The 15724-nt window shown below is 64.8% G+C and overlaps 2 protein-coding genes and 2 long non-coding RNA genes across 5 annotated transcripts; 2 read left to right on the top strand and 2 right to left on the bottom strand.

The window, feature by feature from the left end:
* Positions 1 to 99: 99 nt before the first annotated feature.
* On the bottom strand, positions 100 to 4340 carry SIX5 (SIX homeobox 5). The gene is made up of 3 exons (XM_004440166.3): positions 3497 to 4340; positions 1705 to 2507; positions 100 to 1446 (listed from the first exon to the last, which is right to left on the bottom strand). The coding sequence occupies exons 1-3, from the start codon at positions 4294 to 4296 to the stop codon at positions 839 to 841; spliced, it is 2211 nt and encodes a 736-aa protein (XP_004440223.2). The 5' UTR covers positions 4297 to 4340; the 3' UTR covers positions 100 to 838.
* Positions 4341 to 5174: 834 nt separating this feature from the next.
* Positions 5175 to 15490, bottom strand: DMPK (DM1 protein kinase). 2 transcript variants are annotated; one of them, XM_004440167.3, is made up of 15 exons: positions 15176 to 15490; positions 12717 to 12808; positions 12369 to 12452; positions 12191 to 12286; positions 11501 to 11649; positions 11126 to 11219; positions 10622 to 10828; positions 10276 to 10539; positions 9518 to 9603; positions 8116 to 8227; positions 7213 to 7379; positions 7027 to 7124; positions 6819 to 6865; positions 6433 to 6522; positions 5175 to 6093 (listed from the first exon to the last, which is right to left on the bottom strand). In XM_004440167.3, exons 1-15 carry the CDS (start codon positions 15333 to 15335, stop codon positions 5944 to 5946), a joined length of 1896 nt encoding a protein of 631 aa, XP_004440224.1. In that variant the 5' UTR covers positions 15336 to 15490; the 3' UTR covers positions 5175 to 5943. The 2 variants fall into 2 exon arrangements, with proteins under 2 accessions (XP_004440224.1, XP_014650663.1); XM_014795177.2 differs by having other exon boundaries at positions 6433 to 6518.
* LOC147912855 (uncharacterized) lies at positions 7670 to 9140 on the top strand. The gene is made up of 2 exons (XR_015549475.1): positions 7670 to 7731; positions 8719 to 9140. It is a non-coding gene; the product is annotated as an uncharacterized LOC147912855 (long non-coding RNA).
* LOC147912854 (uncharacterized) lies at positions 9802 to 13617 on the top strand. The gene is made up of 3 exons (XR_015549476.1): positions 9802 to 11254; positions 11471 to 12469; positions 12629 to 13617. It is a non-coding gene; the product is annotated as an uncharacterized LOC147912854 (long non-coding RNA).
* Positions 15491 to 15724: the final 234 nt, after the last annotated feature.

Genomic DNA, 15724 nt, shown 5'->3' with positions numbered 1-15724 from the left:
TGCAAGGCACTGAGCTGCCGGCACCTTCCCAAGCCCCATGGCAGATCTGACCTCTGACCCCCATCCCCATCAGAGAGCAGTGAGCAAAAACCCAGCATCTCAGGTCAGGCTTTCTGTGGCTCAGTGTTTCCTGGGCAAGTTGTTGGGAAGGTAACCCACACCCCCAGAGGTTCTAGTTGTCTGTTAACTTTATTTTAATTGAAACGGAGGCATAACAAGTCCTAGAAAAATAAAGATTTAGGATACAAACTAGACACAGGGGTCAGGGTCGCCCCGGGGTGAGGGGATCTTTGGTCTGGGGCTGGATGTGATAACGGGGGACCCTCCCCAGGCCTCCCCACACCTGCATCCCTGTTCAGCAGGAAGGGCCCGGCCAGGGAGGGGCTGTGGGTCTCTGGGCGCGGGACCGCCCATCCTCCACCCTCGGATTCCAAGCGGTTCTGAGAACACGGGTGTCAGTGGAGCTATTAATAGTGTCTAGGGAGTGACGGAGACGGCTCAAGGGGGTGGCAAATCCAGCCACTTGGCAGGGCTTTCAGCTCACAGCTAGTACCAGGTCGAGGGGGGCAGAGCCCCTGAGTCAGGACCCCCAGATCTCCCCATATACGGGGGGCAGGGCAAGGAGGGCTGTAACAGAGGAGGCCTCCTGTTCAGAGGATGGGGCCCCCAGACGGGAGTGGACAGGGGTGAGACCCCGGCCCTCCAGGGCGTGGAGAGGTGAGGGCCGGGGCTGTAGTGGGGTCTTCAGGTGGCAGCTCTTGTGTTTCTGAGGTTCCCTCCTCCAGGGCCATCCTGGATCTCGAGCACCATTGTCAGAATGGGCGATGAGGCGTTGGGGTCACAGTTCCAGGGGCTCTTCCACAGGCACCGACTGCAGCTGGGTCAGGACCTTGGTCTCAGCTTCCAGCCCCTCATCAACCTCGCCCCCCGCCGTGGCCCCCAAGAGCAGGCCCTCGGGGTCGGGGTCCTGCAGCCTCAGCACGGTGTGGGGGGCCTGCGTGCCCAGCCCCTTCTCTGCTTCTAGCAGCCCCTCTGTACCCGCGCTCAGTTCCAGCCCCGCCGGCCAGATGGGCAGGGCTGCGGGGGACACCATGAGCCCCTCAGGCGGGGGCGCCGGGAAGCCGGGCAGGAGGCCGGAGGATTCTGGGGAGAAGGGCAGGCTGGCGGCGGCGGTGGCGGCAGGGGCGGGTGGCGGCTGTGCAGAAAGTACGCCCAGGGCGTGGGCCTCCGGGAGAGCGGGGCTGGGGGCCACCGGGAGGGCCCCTTCGGGCACTGAGATGGCCGAGTCTGGCTTCAGGGGCAGGGCGAGGCTGGGGGCGGGTGGCAGGACCTGGGATACCAGCATGCTGGTGGGGAAGGTGGCCGTGAGGATGATCTTGCCCTGCTGCACGGCCACACCCGTCACGATGGGGCTGCCGGACACAGGGTTGGCCAGGAGGAAGTTTCCTGTGGGGAGAGGAGATGGGCTGGGGCGCAGGGTTAGAGGGGGCCGTGGGCCAGGCACAGAGGGGAGACGAAGCTGCCGGAGGGCAGGCGTATGATCAGCCCCTTCAGGGTGGGGCCCTGGGCCTGGCACAGGACGGGTCTGGGATGTGCCAGGGATCAGCTGCCCGCCCCCAGAAGCCCACTGACAGTCCCCTCCCTCCGAGACAACTGCACCCCCGCCCAGCCCTCACCCAGGCCGGAGGGAGGCAGAAGGGGTACCTGGGGCAGTGGCCGAAGGCAGCTGCAGGGCCGTGACGCCCACCCCGGAGTTGATCAGGTGCACGTTGGCGGGGCCTGCTGCAGCGGCCACCTTCACCGGGCTGCCGGGCCCAGCTGCCAGCAGCTGCAGTGGCCCCACCGCCTGGGGCAGGGTCACCACCTGCGAGGTGGGCACCACCTGGGGCAGGTTCAACAGTGGGGAGGCGGGGCTCAGGCCTGCAGGGTAACCAGGGGGTGGGGAGAGGGGCACCACTTGTGGAGCAGCCACGGAAGGCACTGGCCCTGGGGGCAAAGGAAAGGGGGCAGCCGGGGGAGGGCCGGGCACCACTTGGGACAGAGGCCCGGGGACCTCCTCTCCAGCCTGCCCTGAAGCAGCCACCTGGGTCCCCTTGGTCTCGGGGGCCTCAGGCTGAGCCTCCTCCAGTCGAACCTCCCCGGTCTGAGGGTCCAGGACCAGGGATGCCTTGCCTTCGCTGGCCCCCTGGGGACTGGGCTGCGGTGGAGGGGCGCCACCGCCCCCTGTGAGCAGCAGGGGCCCCAGGCTGGAGGCCTCGCCCAGGGCCAGGCTGTTGATGATGACGGGGCTGCCATTCAGGAGCACTGCTGGAGGGCTGCCGGCTGCCAGGAAGCTCCCGTTCACCAGAATGGAAGACGAGGCAGGGCACTGCGCGGGAGGGGCGGCCCCAGCCAGGAATATGGAGCCCTGGGCCGGGGCCTCGGCGGCCACGGGAGCCACCCCCCTGTCCAAGTCCTCAGGACTGCGGCTGGACTCGTCCTCAGTTGTGGGGTTCCCATCAGACTCGCTGGCCGAAGAAAGGATTGTGAGTTGCGGTCGGAACGCCGTGTTCCCCCACAGCCCGCCCGATTCCCACAGAGAGCCTGCCGTGAGCTGCTCTGCAGGCGCACAGGGTGACCACGGCCTCCCCACCTTTCCCCAGCCCAAACTTCTGTGGACATTTTCTTGGGGGTTAGGAGACCTCCTCTCTGAGACCATCCAGGGACCCCAGGGGCAGAGCCTCTGCAAGCCCGGCACTGACAGCACTGCATAAAAGCTGAAGCTGGCCGCACCGGGAGGGAGGAGGCCCTGCCGCCGGCCCCTTGGCCGCGGGCCCCAGAGCTGAGCACCCGGGCTGCCCTAAGTCTCCTGGGTCAGGCTGGAAGCGCCGAGCGCCTTCGGAGACAGTGAGGAGGCAGAGGCCCGCTCAACTCCTGATGGGCCCCCCCGCCCCGGGCCCGGAGAGAAGGGAGAGGCCGGCGCGCAGGGTGGGAGGAGAAGGGCTTGGGTTACAGGGAAACCGGAGCTGGGGAAGGTTCACGTTTCACAACAAAGACAGACGACGGACCACGCTGTTTGGGCCCTGGGGGGGCGGGGGTGGGGTGAGGAAGAGTAACGGTCAGGGAAGGGCCTGGCAGCGAAGGCGCCTGAAAGAAGCCCCTCCGTGGGGTGCAGTGGTCAAAGGCCCCTCCCCCTCTCCCGCAGCCCCTCATTTTCTCCCTGCCTCCCCCTAGTCTAGCCACGAACACGGATGGCATCTGGGATGGAGCCCTGAGCGGAGCAGAGGGAAGAGGTCTCCTAGCCTCCGCGAGGAGCAGGGATGTCCGGGAGAGGGCCCGGGGCGTGTGCCCGTTCCATCCACACGCATCCCCTGCGCTCGGCGGGCGCCAGAGGGTGTGCGCGGGAGGCGCCCGAGGAGCTGGGCGCGCGGACTCCCGCAGTGGGCACGGGGGCGAGGGGGCCGGCGGATAGCAGGGCCCCGGGAAAGCGTGCCTTGCGCCGCCCGGGTCCCCTCACCTCTTGCAGGGCGCGCCGCCGCTGCCCCCGGTCCGGTCGCGCTGTCGCCGGTTCTTGAACCAGTTGCTGACCTGCGTGAGCGAGAGGCCGGTGAGCGTGGCCAGGCGGCGCTTCTCGTCCGGCGTGGGGTAGCGGTTGCCGCGGTAGCAGGCCTTGAGCGCGGCGCGGGAGCGCTCCTTGAAGCAGTAGACGGTCTCCTCGCCGTCCCAGATGGTCTTGGGCAGCGGGAACTTCTTGCGCAGACGGTACTTGTCCACTGCGCCCAGCGCGCGGCCGCGGGCCCGCTCGGCCTCGTGGTAGCGCGCGCGCAGGTAGAGGTCCTGCAGGAAGGCGTGGTGGGCGGCGGGGAAGGGGCGGCTCTCGAGCAGCCGGTAGAGCTCGGCGTACTCGCCCCGCTGGAAGGCCACCAGGGCCCGAGCGCGCAGCACCGGATCGCTGCCACGTAGGCGTTCGGCCGGGGGCAGTGCGCCCAGGAAGCGGCTCAAGCGGCCGGCGTGGCCCGCCTGTAGCAGCGCCTCGCATACGCACGCCACCTGCTCGGGCGAGAAGCGGAGGCCCGTGGACGGCTCGGCAGCGGCCTCGGGGGACGATCCGGGGACGCCCGGGGACCCCGGGCCCTCCGCTCCCGCCGCCGCTTCGCCCGCCCCGGCCCCGGCCGCCGCCGCCGCCTCACCCTCGGCCGCCTGCAAAGTCTGCAGGAGCTGGCGCGCTTCCTCCTCCTCCTCTTCGGCCGCCGCCGCCGCCACTGCCTCCCCCCCAGCCGCCGGCCCCGCGCTCGGCTCCGCAGGCAAGGTAGCCATGTTTTGCAACTTTGGGAAGTTCCTGCCTCCTTCTCCTCCTCCCTCGGGCTTTCCCCAGCCCCCTCCCCCGCCCGTCCCCCCTCTCCGCCCCCCCCTCGTGCTGCCCGATCTTCTCCCCCGGCCGACTCCGCGTCTCCCGCCCCCAGATGCCAAGGCCCAGCTCTCCACTAGGATCTCTGTCTCAGTGTCTGTGTGTGCCCGTCCCCCTCCCCGTCTGCCCGTGATTCTCCCTTTGTTTTCCCTCCGCCTCAGGCCGCGCTTTTTGCCAACCCCCGCGTGTGCCTCTGGCTCAGGGCCTCAGTTTCCCCATCGGGACAATGGAGAAGGTAACGGGCCGTCCGGGAGGGGTAAGGGCGCGAAGCCACCTCCGCCCAGAGAGTGAGCTTCTGCACGCCTCCGTCTCCAGGGTCTTCGGAAGGCCCCCCCACTCTCCATCTCGGCCTGCGCTCCGCCCCTCGGAATTCCCGGCTCCGCAGGGGGGCGGGTCTGGCAGGGAGAGGGGGCGGGGGAACGGGCTAGAAAGTTTACAGCAACTTTTCTTGAGCGTAAGTCCCCGGAACGGATGCGCGTGGCCCGCGCATGCGCAGTGGTAGGAGGATGGCCGCGAGCGCCGCCGGCCCAGCCCCCTTCTCTCCCGCGATCGAGTGGCACAGCTGGGCCACAGCTGGACGAGGGGCGGTGCCTTCGCGTAGCCCACTCGCCTTCTTCTATTGGCCGGATGCCGAGGCCACGCCTCCCAGTCCCCAGCCCCAGCCCTGATTCGTTCACTTCACGTCCCGCTAGCTCCCCGCCAGGCGATGGGCCGCCTCCACGCGCCTTCTGATTGGCCCACTGAGCAGCCGCAACGCAAACAGAGCGGACACAGCGGAGTTCCGAGCTTGGGACAGACGGGAGGGCCTTTTATTCGCGAGGATCGGGGGTGGGGTCCTAGGTGGGGAGAGACAATAAATACCGAGGAATGTCGGGGTCTCAGTGCATCCAAAACGTGGATCAGGGTGCTGGAGTCCTGGAGCCTGTCAGCGGGTCGGAGAACAGGTCAATAAATACCCAGACGCCGAGGCGGGCGGAGCCGGCTGTGGCTCCGAGAGCGGCGCACGTGAGGAGGAGGACGCGGGGCCCCCGAAAAAGCGGGGCTGGCCAAAGCAAAAGGCTCCCGGGAGAGCGAGCGGAGCTGGCGCTAGAGCTTCGCCGCGGGAAGAGAACGTTTCGGGGGAGCAGGGCCTCATGCACGGGGGGGATTTGTGGTTTGCGAGCCGCCGTGGGTGGGGGTGCGTGGATGGCCGAGCCCTGGCCCTGCTGCCTTCTCGAGATCGCAGTTTGTCCGTCTGTGTCGAGGCCTCAGCCCGGCCGGAGGAAGGAAGTGGTCCGCGATTCCCCCCCAGCAGCAGCAGCAGCCGCAGCCGCAGCCGCAGCCGCAGCAGCGTCATTCCCGTCTACCACCCTCCCCTGCGCCCTGTGCTCCGGCCGCGGGCCCGGCTCCTCCCTCCCCGGCCGCCAGGGGGCGGGCCCGGATCACAGGGCTGGAGCTGGGGCGGAGACCCACGCTGGGACTGCTGTCAACGGGGCGGTGGGAGTGGCTTCTGGGCCGTTCCCGGGTCACCCAACCCTCCAGCGGGGCCCGAGGAGGACAGGCTGGGGCTCTAGGGTTCAGGGGGCGAAGGCGTCTCCCGGGCGGCGCCAGACCGGGGTGAGATGGCCGGCGCAGGCCACCAACCCAGCGCAGCCCAGGGCGGCGGCACCAGCCAGAGCAGCGGCGAACAGCAGGGAACGCGCCTCCGATAGGCTAGGCCTAAGGACCTGCGGGCGAGAGGGCGGGATCAGCACCGCGACACCGGCCCCTGATTGGCTCCCGGGACTCGCCCCGCCTACGCCCGTGGGTGGGTCCACAATCCTCCCAGAACTCCGCCCCTCCCCCGACTGCGCGGGCAGCTGCAGTTGGTGGGCTTGCAAGCCTCAAGTCTTATTCGAGCTCGTCATTGGCTGCTTCCTAGCGGCCTGTGTTCATTGGCTGCCCGAGCATCCTCCCTCCCCGCGGCAGGCCCGGCCCCGCAGAGGCGCAGCGAAGCAGAGGCTCGGCGTGCGTGGAGCGATGCGGGGGCGCGGCGGCGGCGGGCGGGCGTGAGCAGCCGGACGTACCCTGGCAGGGAGCAGCAGGTGGCGGCGGCGCATGGGGTCTGGCCCCACCAGCGGGCACTGGCCCAGAGCCACGGCCGGGGGACCATCTAGCTGGAGAGAGAAGGGACAGGTGACCCGATCGGAGCCCAGCCCGGCCCGGCCGCCGTCGGCGGGAGGCGAGAGAGAGCGAGGGGAGTGGAGGTCGGGGAGGGAATCTAGGGATCCCGGCCGGGATTTGGCGAGAGGCCTGAATCGGGGGAGATCTGGTAGATGCGGGGCTGAATGGAGGGTGTCTGCCGCCTGGAACCCGAAGAGGTAGGGTGAGCCCCAAGTCTGGACGGGGAGACGGGGACGGGGTTTGCAGAGGGGAGAGCAGGCTTGGCGCAGGGGACAAAGAGGGGTCTTACATGGGAAGGTGGATCCGTGGCCCGGGGACTAGGGACCCCCGTGACAGCTGGAAGGAGAAGAGAGAGGCGTAGGGCGCGTGGAGGGACGAGGAGGGCGGTGGCGCGGCGTGCCCCAGCCTGGGCCCCTCGCCCTCCCCCAGGTGTCCACACACGCCGCGGGCCCACCTCCCCCGGCGCCCTCGGCAAAGGGGGCGGCTGAGGGACTCGCCTGCGGCTCCCTCGGCCTGTAGCTGCTCCATCCGCTCCTGCAGCCGCCGGACTTGCGCCTCCAGGTCTCGGTTCCGGGCCTCGGCCTCGCGGAGCTGACTGCGGGGAGGGAAGGACCGTGAGCCCTTGGATCGCAGCGAGCGAGGCCGCTACAGGCAGCGACTGGGCCCCGAGCCCCGGTCCCGACCTGGCGAACTTCTGGTTGGCCGTGCGGATGGCCTCCAGCTCCCGACTCAGGCTCTGCCGGGTCAGCACCTCCTCCTCCAGGGCCTCCTGGAGCTCGCGCAGCGTCATTTCGGCCTCCGCCACCGCCGGAACGGCCTCCGCATCGGCCTCCAGGACTGCCGCTTCAGCCTGTGGATGGGGACCGGGTGTAGGGCTGGGTTTCCTGTGGCTCCTGGAGCCTTCGAGACTTGAGCATGGGTTCCAGGCCTGGTATCCTCCCTTGTCTTCTACTCCCCCATCCCCTGGATCTTTCTGGACTCCCCACAGCTCCTACAATGATGCAAACCCCCTCCTTCCCTAACCCCAGCCCTACCCTGGACTCCAGCCTTAGTCTGGTGCCTTCCCATCCACCTTCCACACAGGAACCAGAGAGCTGTTCCTAAGACACTAACTCAACTTGACCATGGCCCTCCTCTGCTCAGCATTCCTCCTGCCACCCAGTGCCCTCAGGAGAAGGCCTGCCACCAAAAGGCCCTGTTTGGTTTGTGTACTGCTGGCCTCTCCCGCCTCCCCTCCCCTCCCCCTCCACCCCCTTCTCCTGGAACAGTTCAGCCTTACTACCCTCCTTTCTGCTCAGGAACAACCCAGCGGGTTCCCCCCTCAGGGCCTTTGCCCTTCAGGTTCCCTCTGCTGAACAATGGGCACTTTTCTTCCCCGGGGGGTTCCTCCTCCTTCTCCAGGGGCCCTCTCTTCCAAGTCTCCCTCCACACACACTCAATGCCCTGTGATCATCTCTCACTGAAGTCACCTTGTCTCTACTGTTTTCTGTCTCTGTCGAGTGAGCTCCCAGAGGCCTTAGCACTCCAGGGCACACACCACCCAGGACGCCCTCGTCCCTCACTGACCCTCTCCTCCAACGACTCACTGTTTTCTCCAGTGCGGGCACTGTGGGCTCCGGGCTGGGCACTTGCACAGGTGGCTCAGGCAACAGCTCAGCCTCCAGTTCCATGGGTGTGGGGCCCAGGACCTCATCGTCCCTGGGGAGAGGAATGGGTGAGGGGAGGGAGAGCTGGCCCCATACCAGAGGCTGCCGATCCCCTGCGTTTAGAGCCAGGACTCCCTAGCCTGTGGGCGAGGGGCGGCCAGACCCAAGACCCTGTGGTTTGAGGAGGGGGAGGGGGCAGAGTGAAGAGAACAAATTGCCAGGCTGGTGTGACAGGTCCTCTTGCTAGGAAAAGGCCTGCCCCTCATAGGCCTCAGGCCCCTGGGAGCCACCCTCACTGCAGCTTCTGCGGGAATCCAGGGTCCAGACACGTGCTAGGGTCTGCTCGTCTCCTTCCTCTCTGTATGACTTTTGCAGACCCTTCTCCTTAGGGCCTCAGGACAGTGAAGGGGACCCCACCTAACTCTGGTCACCCCCAAAGATGTAGTCTTAAGACTGGGTGTGGGATCCCAAGACTGTGATGCTAGACATCCACACACCACTCCCTCAGACCCAGCTGCTGACAGGGGGACAAACCTTCCCTAGGAATATGGAATTGCAATAAAAGTGGATGTCCCTCCCTGCCAGCCCAGCAATCCCACTCATGGAAATACGTCTCAAGGGCCTCGTGATCTAGACATGCGCAGAGACCACCCTGCAGCTGTTCATCCATCAGGGATTATGACAGAAAGCACGGGCTAATGGAGCCCTCACCCGCCCAGTAAGGAGGACACTACACAGCAGGTCAGGATCATGTCGTGGTTCATTCATGAGAAGAAATGGTGTTTGCAATATGTCATCCAGCAACAAATGAGATTAGAATACAGCATCTTCTCACGGTTGTTAAAAATGTGTGTGAGCCAGGGACCATTGCTGATGGTGGGATTCATTTTCCTTATCCATACTTTCTAACTTACTTGCGTCAAGCAATGTATTATTTGTATAATTAATGTTTTTAAAAAGCTTTATGGTTGTGTGAGTGATTCAATGAGTTTGTGTTCTTTTAAGATTGATTTAAAAATTCTAAAGTTCTTATTTTCTAAGATTTTGAGGTCCCATGACTCTGTGTACTAGAAATCTAAAAGTGAAAGTTTGGAAGATTCTGGAAGGCCGAGTCTGTTGCTCTGAGGTTTTACAATTGAATCTAAAATTTCAAAGTACTTGTGGTCTGAGATTCTAAGGTCCTACCACTCTGGGCTCCTAAGAGTCCTTGGTCCCACGATAATAATGTCCCAAGACTGATCCTGCAGTTCTATTGGGTGCCAGGATATGGTCACCCCGAGCAGCCTCCGGGGGCCGGCACCCCCAGCCCACTGCCCACGGGCTGCTCAGGGGCAGCGCTCACCTGAGGGCCATGCAGGAGTAGGAGTAACCCACGAAAGGCAGGTGGACCCCCAGCGGCACGCCTTCCTGTATGTCTGACAGTGTCTCCTATACAAGAGAAACACAGATGAGAGATGACCAGCAGTTGTCAGGCTGGCCCCTCACCCCTCCCCAGTCTTGGTGCCCCCAAACCCACCCCCACTTGCAGCCTATCTAAAGTGGCCTCTCCATCATTTTCTTGTATTGTATCCTGCTGCTTCCCTCAGGGCCCTCGCTGCTGTAGAATTATATACTTCTTCACACTGTAAGTGCATGAGGGACCAGGGCTGACTTGGTCCCTGTGTCCCCAGCAGTGCCCAGCACAAGGGCACCCAGGCTGAGCACGCCCTCGGGAGAGCTCGTCCGAGGATTGAGAGAGAGCTGGCCTGAGAAGAGAGATTCCTCTACAGTGCTCTTCTGCCTCTTGCTTCTCACCCTCTCAGGTCTCAGCTCAGACAGCACCCCCCTCCAGGAAGCCCTCCAGGACCTTTGATGCTGGGTCAGGAGCCCCACCCCCCACACTCCCCCATCTCAACCCTGATCTCTCTGGGGACAAGTCTGTGTCCCCCACAGGACTGTGAGTCTAGGTCACCACTGGGTTCCCAGCACTGGGGGGCACAGAGCAGGTGCTCTGGGGAAGGAATGATTCCAGGACCCCAGAATGTGGGCACTCTCCCTACCCCAACTTGATGGAGGAGGCATGGGGGTGCCCTCTGCCGAGCCGCCGTCGCAGGTACCTACCCCGCCCCCGCTCACCATGGCAGTGAGCCCATCTTCCACCACATCGAAGTTGCACGTGTCTGTGGCACCCTCGAAATCAGGCGTAAAGGGGGGCATGCTGTCTCGGAGACCTTCCCAGTCGAGGTCAAAGAAGAAAGGATGCTTCTGGAAATCACCTGCTCCATCCCGGCCCAGCCGCATCTCTGGAGGGCACAGGAGCCGCTGGATGAGGTCGAGAGCCTCCTCGGGGACTCCTGCGTCCGCCACCGGTAGAGACAGGTGCTCCTGCTCGGAGGCAGAGGGACAGAGGGGATGTGAGCCTGGGAGCCTGTGCGGAGAGCTCAGGGGTCCCTCGGGCTCTGCTCACCTTGTAGTGCACGATCTTGGCGTAGGTCTCGGCCGTGGACTCCGCGTAGAAGGGCGTCTGCCCGTAGAACATTTCGTAGGCAAACACGCCCAGCGCCCACCAGTCACACTCCGGCCCGTAGCTGCCCGGCCCGGGCCCGCCGCCCACGGCCTGCAGGATCTCGGGGGACAAGTAGTCCGGCGTGCCCACAGCCACCAGCGACCGCACCTGAGCAACAGGACCAGAGTTGACTTGGCCCCGTCCCCCGAGCTCTGGCTCCACCCCCTCCTTCTAACCACGCCCCCCAGCTTAGTCCCTCCTCCTGCCTCTTCTAACCACGAGCCACGCGCACACTTAGGCCTGGGTCGCCTCCTCCTCCTTCCCCCTCCAAATCTAGCCCTTCAACTAAGCAGAACCCTAGTTCTGCCTCTGCCGACCCCACCCCTCGTGGGTGACCCCACCTCTCATGGCTGACCCCACTCCTCATAGGTGGCCCGAGTTGCCCACCGCGGGCGCACCGCTCACCGTCCCGTCCGCCCTCAACTTGAGGCAGGAGCCGAAGTCGGCCAAGCGGATGTGGCCGCAGCGGTCCAACAGGATGTTGTCCGGCTTGATGTCCCTGCGCAGCCGGGAGGAGGAGAGAAAGAGGGATAGGTGAGCCCCCTCACTGTCTCACCAGGCCCCGTCCTTCCAGGCAGCACCGCCTCGGGCACCACCCCTTAGGGACGTGCTCTCTAGTTCCCACCCTCCGGCCTGGCCTCCTAGGGTTCTGCCCCTTTGGGGACTGTACAATTCTGGACCCCACTCCTCAGGCCCTTCCCCCAGTGGGCTACAACCTTCTGGGGTACAACCTTTGCTCTCCCCCTCTAGGTCCCGCCCCTCGGCCTCTGCAGCGCTCACCTGTGCACGTAGCCCAGCCGGTGCACCGAGTCGATGGCCATGACAATCTCAGCCAGGTAGAAGCGCGCCATCTCGGCAGGGATCCGCTCCCCAAACTTGCTCAGCAGCGTTAGCAGGTCTCCGCCCACGTAGTACTCCATGACCAGGTACTAGGAGGGGACGTGTCCTGGGGGTCGGTAGCCCCCCTAGGCGCCGATCGCTGATAGCCCGAACAAAGACTCCCAGAGACGCCCCATCCCGGGCAGAAACCCCGCAGCCCCAGCCCCAGGAGAGCCCAAGAGATCCCCCAAAACCCCCTAATTCTCTCAGGATGTCACTGGACAGAGATTCGCTCCCCCAGAGAGAATCAGGGAAAAAGAGAACCCAGGGGCCTCCCAATGCCACAGCACAGGGCCCAGAGCCCAGATACACCGGCCAGAGGCCCTCACGTCGGCTTTAGAGAGCAATCCCATTCCAGGTGAGAGACTCCTCCGATGGCGGCATCCTTCCAGAGTCCCCCAGAATCAGCGGAAAGGGACATCTCCCGTCCCCAGAAAGGAGGGCCCGTTCCTACCACACACACACTCCCGCAGGCATTTCGAGGCAGCGCCGCAATCCTAGAACTTCCTCCCCCTGCCCCCGCCTCGTTAACTGACAGCCTCGGTCGGAGGTGGGGGTCCGTCCCTCCAGTCGCCCTGGCCTGGGGCTCACCAAGTAGTTCTCGTCCTGGAAGGCGAAGTGCAGCTCCGTGATCCAGCGCCGGTCCCCGTTCACCAACACGTCCCTCTCTTCGCGGAAACACGACACCTGCGGGGCAACGGGGCGACCTGAAGCTGGAGTTGGGGGACGGGAATCCCCAGCGCCCTGCACACTCAGCCCCGGCCCTCACCTCGCCTCTCTTCAGCATGTCCCACTTATTCATAATCTTCATGGCGAACACCTGGCCCGTCTGCTTCATCTTCACCACCGCTACCTGGAGGCCGACACAGGGTGACTGGGGCGGAGGTGGCGGGGAAGCACTCGGGCTCGCCGGGACTGGACTCCACCCCTTACCCCGCCCACGAGAGGCCACGCCCACGGGCGCCAAGCCCCACCCCCACCCCCGCCAGTCTTAGGCGTTCTAAACTCAGTCATTCATCAATTTCTAAGGCCCCGCCTGGAACTCCCATGTCCCGCCCACCGCACGGAGAGTCGCGTCTCCCGCCCCGCCGAGCTGCCGCCGCTGCTCAAGGCTCACCTCGCTGAACGCCCCGCGTCCGATCACCTTCAGAATCTCGAAGTCATCCCTCTGCAGTCGGGCCTCCTTAAGCCTCGCCGCGATGGGTTCCACTGGGGGGCGGGGGCAGGTGACAACCGAGGGTCACTGGGATTGACACTGGAGACGAGGAGGAAGTCCCACCCTCTGTCCCTCAGTCTCCCTCTCCCTGCCCCTCCTTCTCTCCTCTCTCTGCCTCTTAGTCTCCCCATTCTCTGTTCCTCCGCCTCCGTCTGACCGTCTGCCTCCCAAGAGCTCCCCCACATAAACACTGTGTAATGTTTTGGGGACCCCAAACTGCCCCCTACAGAGAGGCGGGATGCCTGGGAACCCCTTTTTGGGACAGGGCATTAGGTCAAAGGGCTCTAGTGGGTGCAGGATGGAGAGGGTGGGGTAACAGTCTGCAGAACGGAAGCCCTGAAGAACAGAGGGAGAAGAAATAAGGCCCAGTTCTTAGGGCTCCCTGGGCCGCAGGCCCCCACCCCCACTCGGGGTGAGGGCGAGAGTGCGCAGACCGGCCCCCCCCCTCGGGGCTCTCCTTCAGTCTGTCCCGGTTTGTGGCCCAGACCTGCAGTGTAACCCAGTACTCTAGGTTCAGATGCACGTGGCCCCTGACCACACTTTGGGAAACACTGGATTTGGGGCGGGGGCTGGGAGAAGGGCGGGGAGAGGGAGACAAAGCCAGCATGGGCCGGAATCCAGGGCTCCAGTGCTGCAGGCTCAGTCCAGGTTCCAGTGTGTTATCTCGTCCTCTCAACTCCAGGGGGAGGGCTTTATTATTGCCCCTTCTTTACAGAGGGGAATCACGGCTCAGACAGATGAAGGCATTTGCCCAAGGTCCTCCAGCTAGGAATGTCAGAGAGGGCAGTTTGGGGGGAGGAAGGCCGGGGGTGGAGGCAGGAGACAGAGAGAGAGAGAGAGGCCTGGACTCCCAGGGGTGGAAGAAGCTGGGGACTTTGGAGGCAGGACGGAGAGAGGGATGGGTGTGAGCAGGAATGAGGGGAGATACAGTGGGCTATGGAGGGGCGACAGGAGCCCCCATGGGGTTCGGGGAGACTGGGCCGGCAGGGAAGAACCAGCCAGGGCCCAGGACGGGGGAGGGAGGAGAGAGCCAAGATATTGAGCCCTTTTAAGGCAGCGGGAACCCAGGCCCCCTCCCCCGCCTGGGAGGCCTGGCAGGGGAGGGGCCAAAGGATGCTGCTCGGGCCACAAAAGGAGTGCTCCCTACAGGAGAGCCAGACCCCTGCCCCCACCTCAGGTCTCAGTTTACCCTGCCAGCCCACTTCATCCTCTGCAAAAGTGGGGCGGAGAGAGTTACTAAGGGCTGCAGGGAGGTAGGGAGAAGGTTCTTCCAGGGGCTGAGTGGCCTGGCCCTTGGCCTCCACCTTCCTATCTGCAAAACGGGAGAAGGGAGAGGAGCAGGGCCTGGGTCAGAAAGAGATGGAAGCAAGAAAAGAGGAAGTGAGAGAAGGCAGAGAGACCAGAAACAGGGACGGATAGAGCCAGGGACACACAGAGCCCAAGGACCAAGAGCAAGCCCCTGAGGGACAGACTGGTGGAGGGACAGAGTGGCGGGGTGTCAAAGAGACAGAAACCAGAGTGAGTCCTGGGCTAGGAGGGGGTGGGGGCGGACACGGCAGGAGGCTGAGGTTGAAGCATCTTCCCTCCAGACCTGCCTGCAGGGAAAGACCTGGCAAGAAGGGACTTTGTGGGAGAGCTGAAGGTTGGAGGGTGTGAACTAGAATGAAGGGACCCGGGGAGCTGGAGGAGAATCAAGGATCCACAGAGAGGAGACCAAGGTGGGGGCATGGAACCTCGAGAGAGAGAGCACACCCAGAAGAGCCTTAGATTGTTCCTCCTCCATCCAAGGGGGATGCTGGGTGGCGCCTGTCCACAGAGCTGGTTCTCCCCCACGGCCAGCCTGAGTCACCCGCCCTCCCAGTGCCTGGGCACCTGTTGGGGCAGCTGGAGAGGCTGGCGCCGAACACCTGCCCGTCAGCCGCGCCCCTGGCAGCTGCCCCATGCTGTCCCTCTCCGCATGCCCCTGTGCTCTGGGAAACCAGGGTGGAGGGCCATAAGGCCTATTTGCGGGGGGAGTCCAAGGAGACGGGGCTCCCAGCATGTCCCTAGGCCTTGACTCGGGGCCGGGGTGCAGAGGGACCACGGGAGGCCGTGCCCAGCCCAGCTTACCAGGACTCCCAAGCCACGGTTCTGAGTCATGGCTGCCCTGGCCTCTGCTGACCCCAATCTGCCCGGCCAGGGTGGCAAAGGAGTAGGGGCATGTCGCCCCAGGACCCAGGCCCAAGCTCCGGGCCCCTGAGTGGGAGGCTCTCCCTATGTCCATCCTGCCCACCCCCAACAGTAGCCCCTGAGCCCAGACCCATCTGTTGCCTCTGCCCTGCCCTCCCCAATCTGGGGTAGCCCATGCAGGCAGCACTCACCCCACTGCAAGAAGTCCACCACATACTTGTCCTGGGCCAGGTCGGAGGCACCTAGCTCCTGGTGGACGCCCAGGAGAAGGTCGAGCAGGGGCTCCAGCCCCAGGAAGCCGGGGTCCAGCACCAGCTGCTCGAGCCGCCTCAGCCGCACCTCGGCTGACATGTCGGGCAGGCAGCACCATGGCCCCCTCCCCGGGCCGGGGGCTCGGGGTCCTCCCGTCACGGGGCCTGGCAGCCCCTGTCCAGGCCCCTGGGCCCAGGCCGCATGTCTGCTTGTCCCTGGCTGTCCCCTGGGCCTCTCTGGACACTTCTCTTTGCTGGCTGCTGAGGCCTCCTCCCCTTCTCCCCACCCCTCGGTCCGGCCCCCTCCCGCCTCCAGGCCTTAACCCCTCACAAGCCAGGCCCCCCAACTCCCTCCTTCCAGGGCCCCCAGAATGCCTCGGTGTGAGAGGGGGGTGGGTGGAGAATCTCAACTCTCTCACTCCCCCCAAGAAAAAGGCGGAGCACAGAGGAAGCTACAAGTGTGACAGATGCCAAAGATGAGCCCTCCCA

This window comes from Ceratotherium simum, chromosome 33, assembly GCF_057802395.1.
Source record: "Ceratotherium simum simum isolate JZ-2026a chromosome 33, ASM5780239v1, whole genome shotgun sequence".
NCBI classification, from domain to species: Eukaryota; Metazoa; Chordata; class Mammalia; order Perissodactyla; family Rhinocerotidae; genus Ceratotherium; species Ceratotherium simum.
This window is presented reverse-complemented; position numbering and strand designations above follow the sequence as displayed.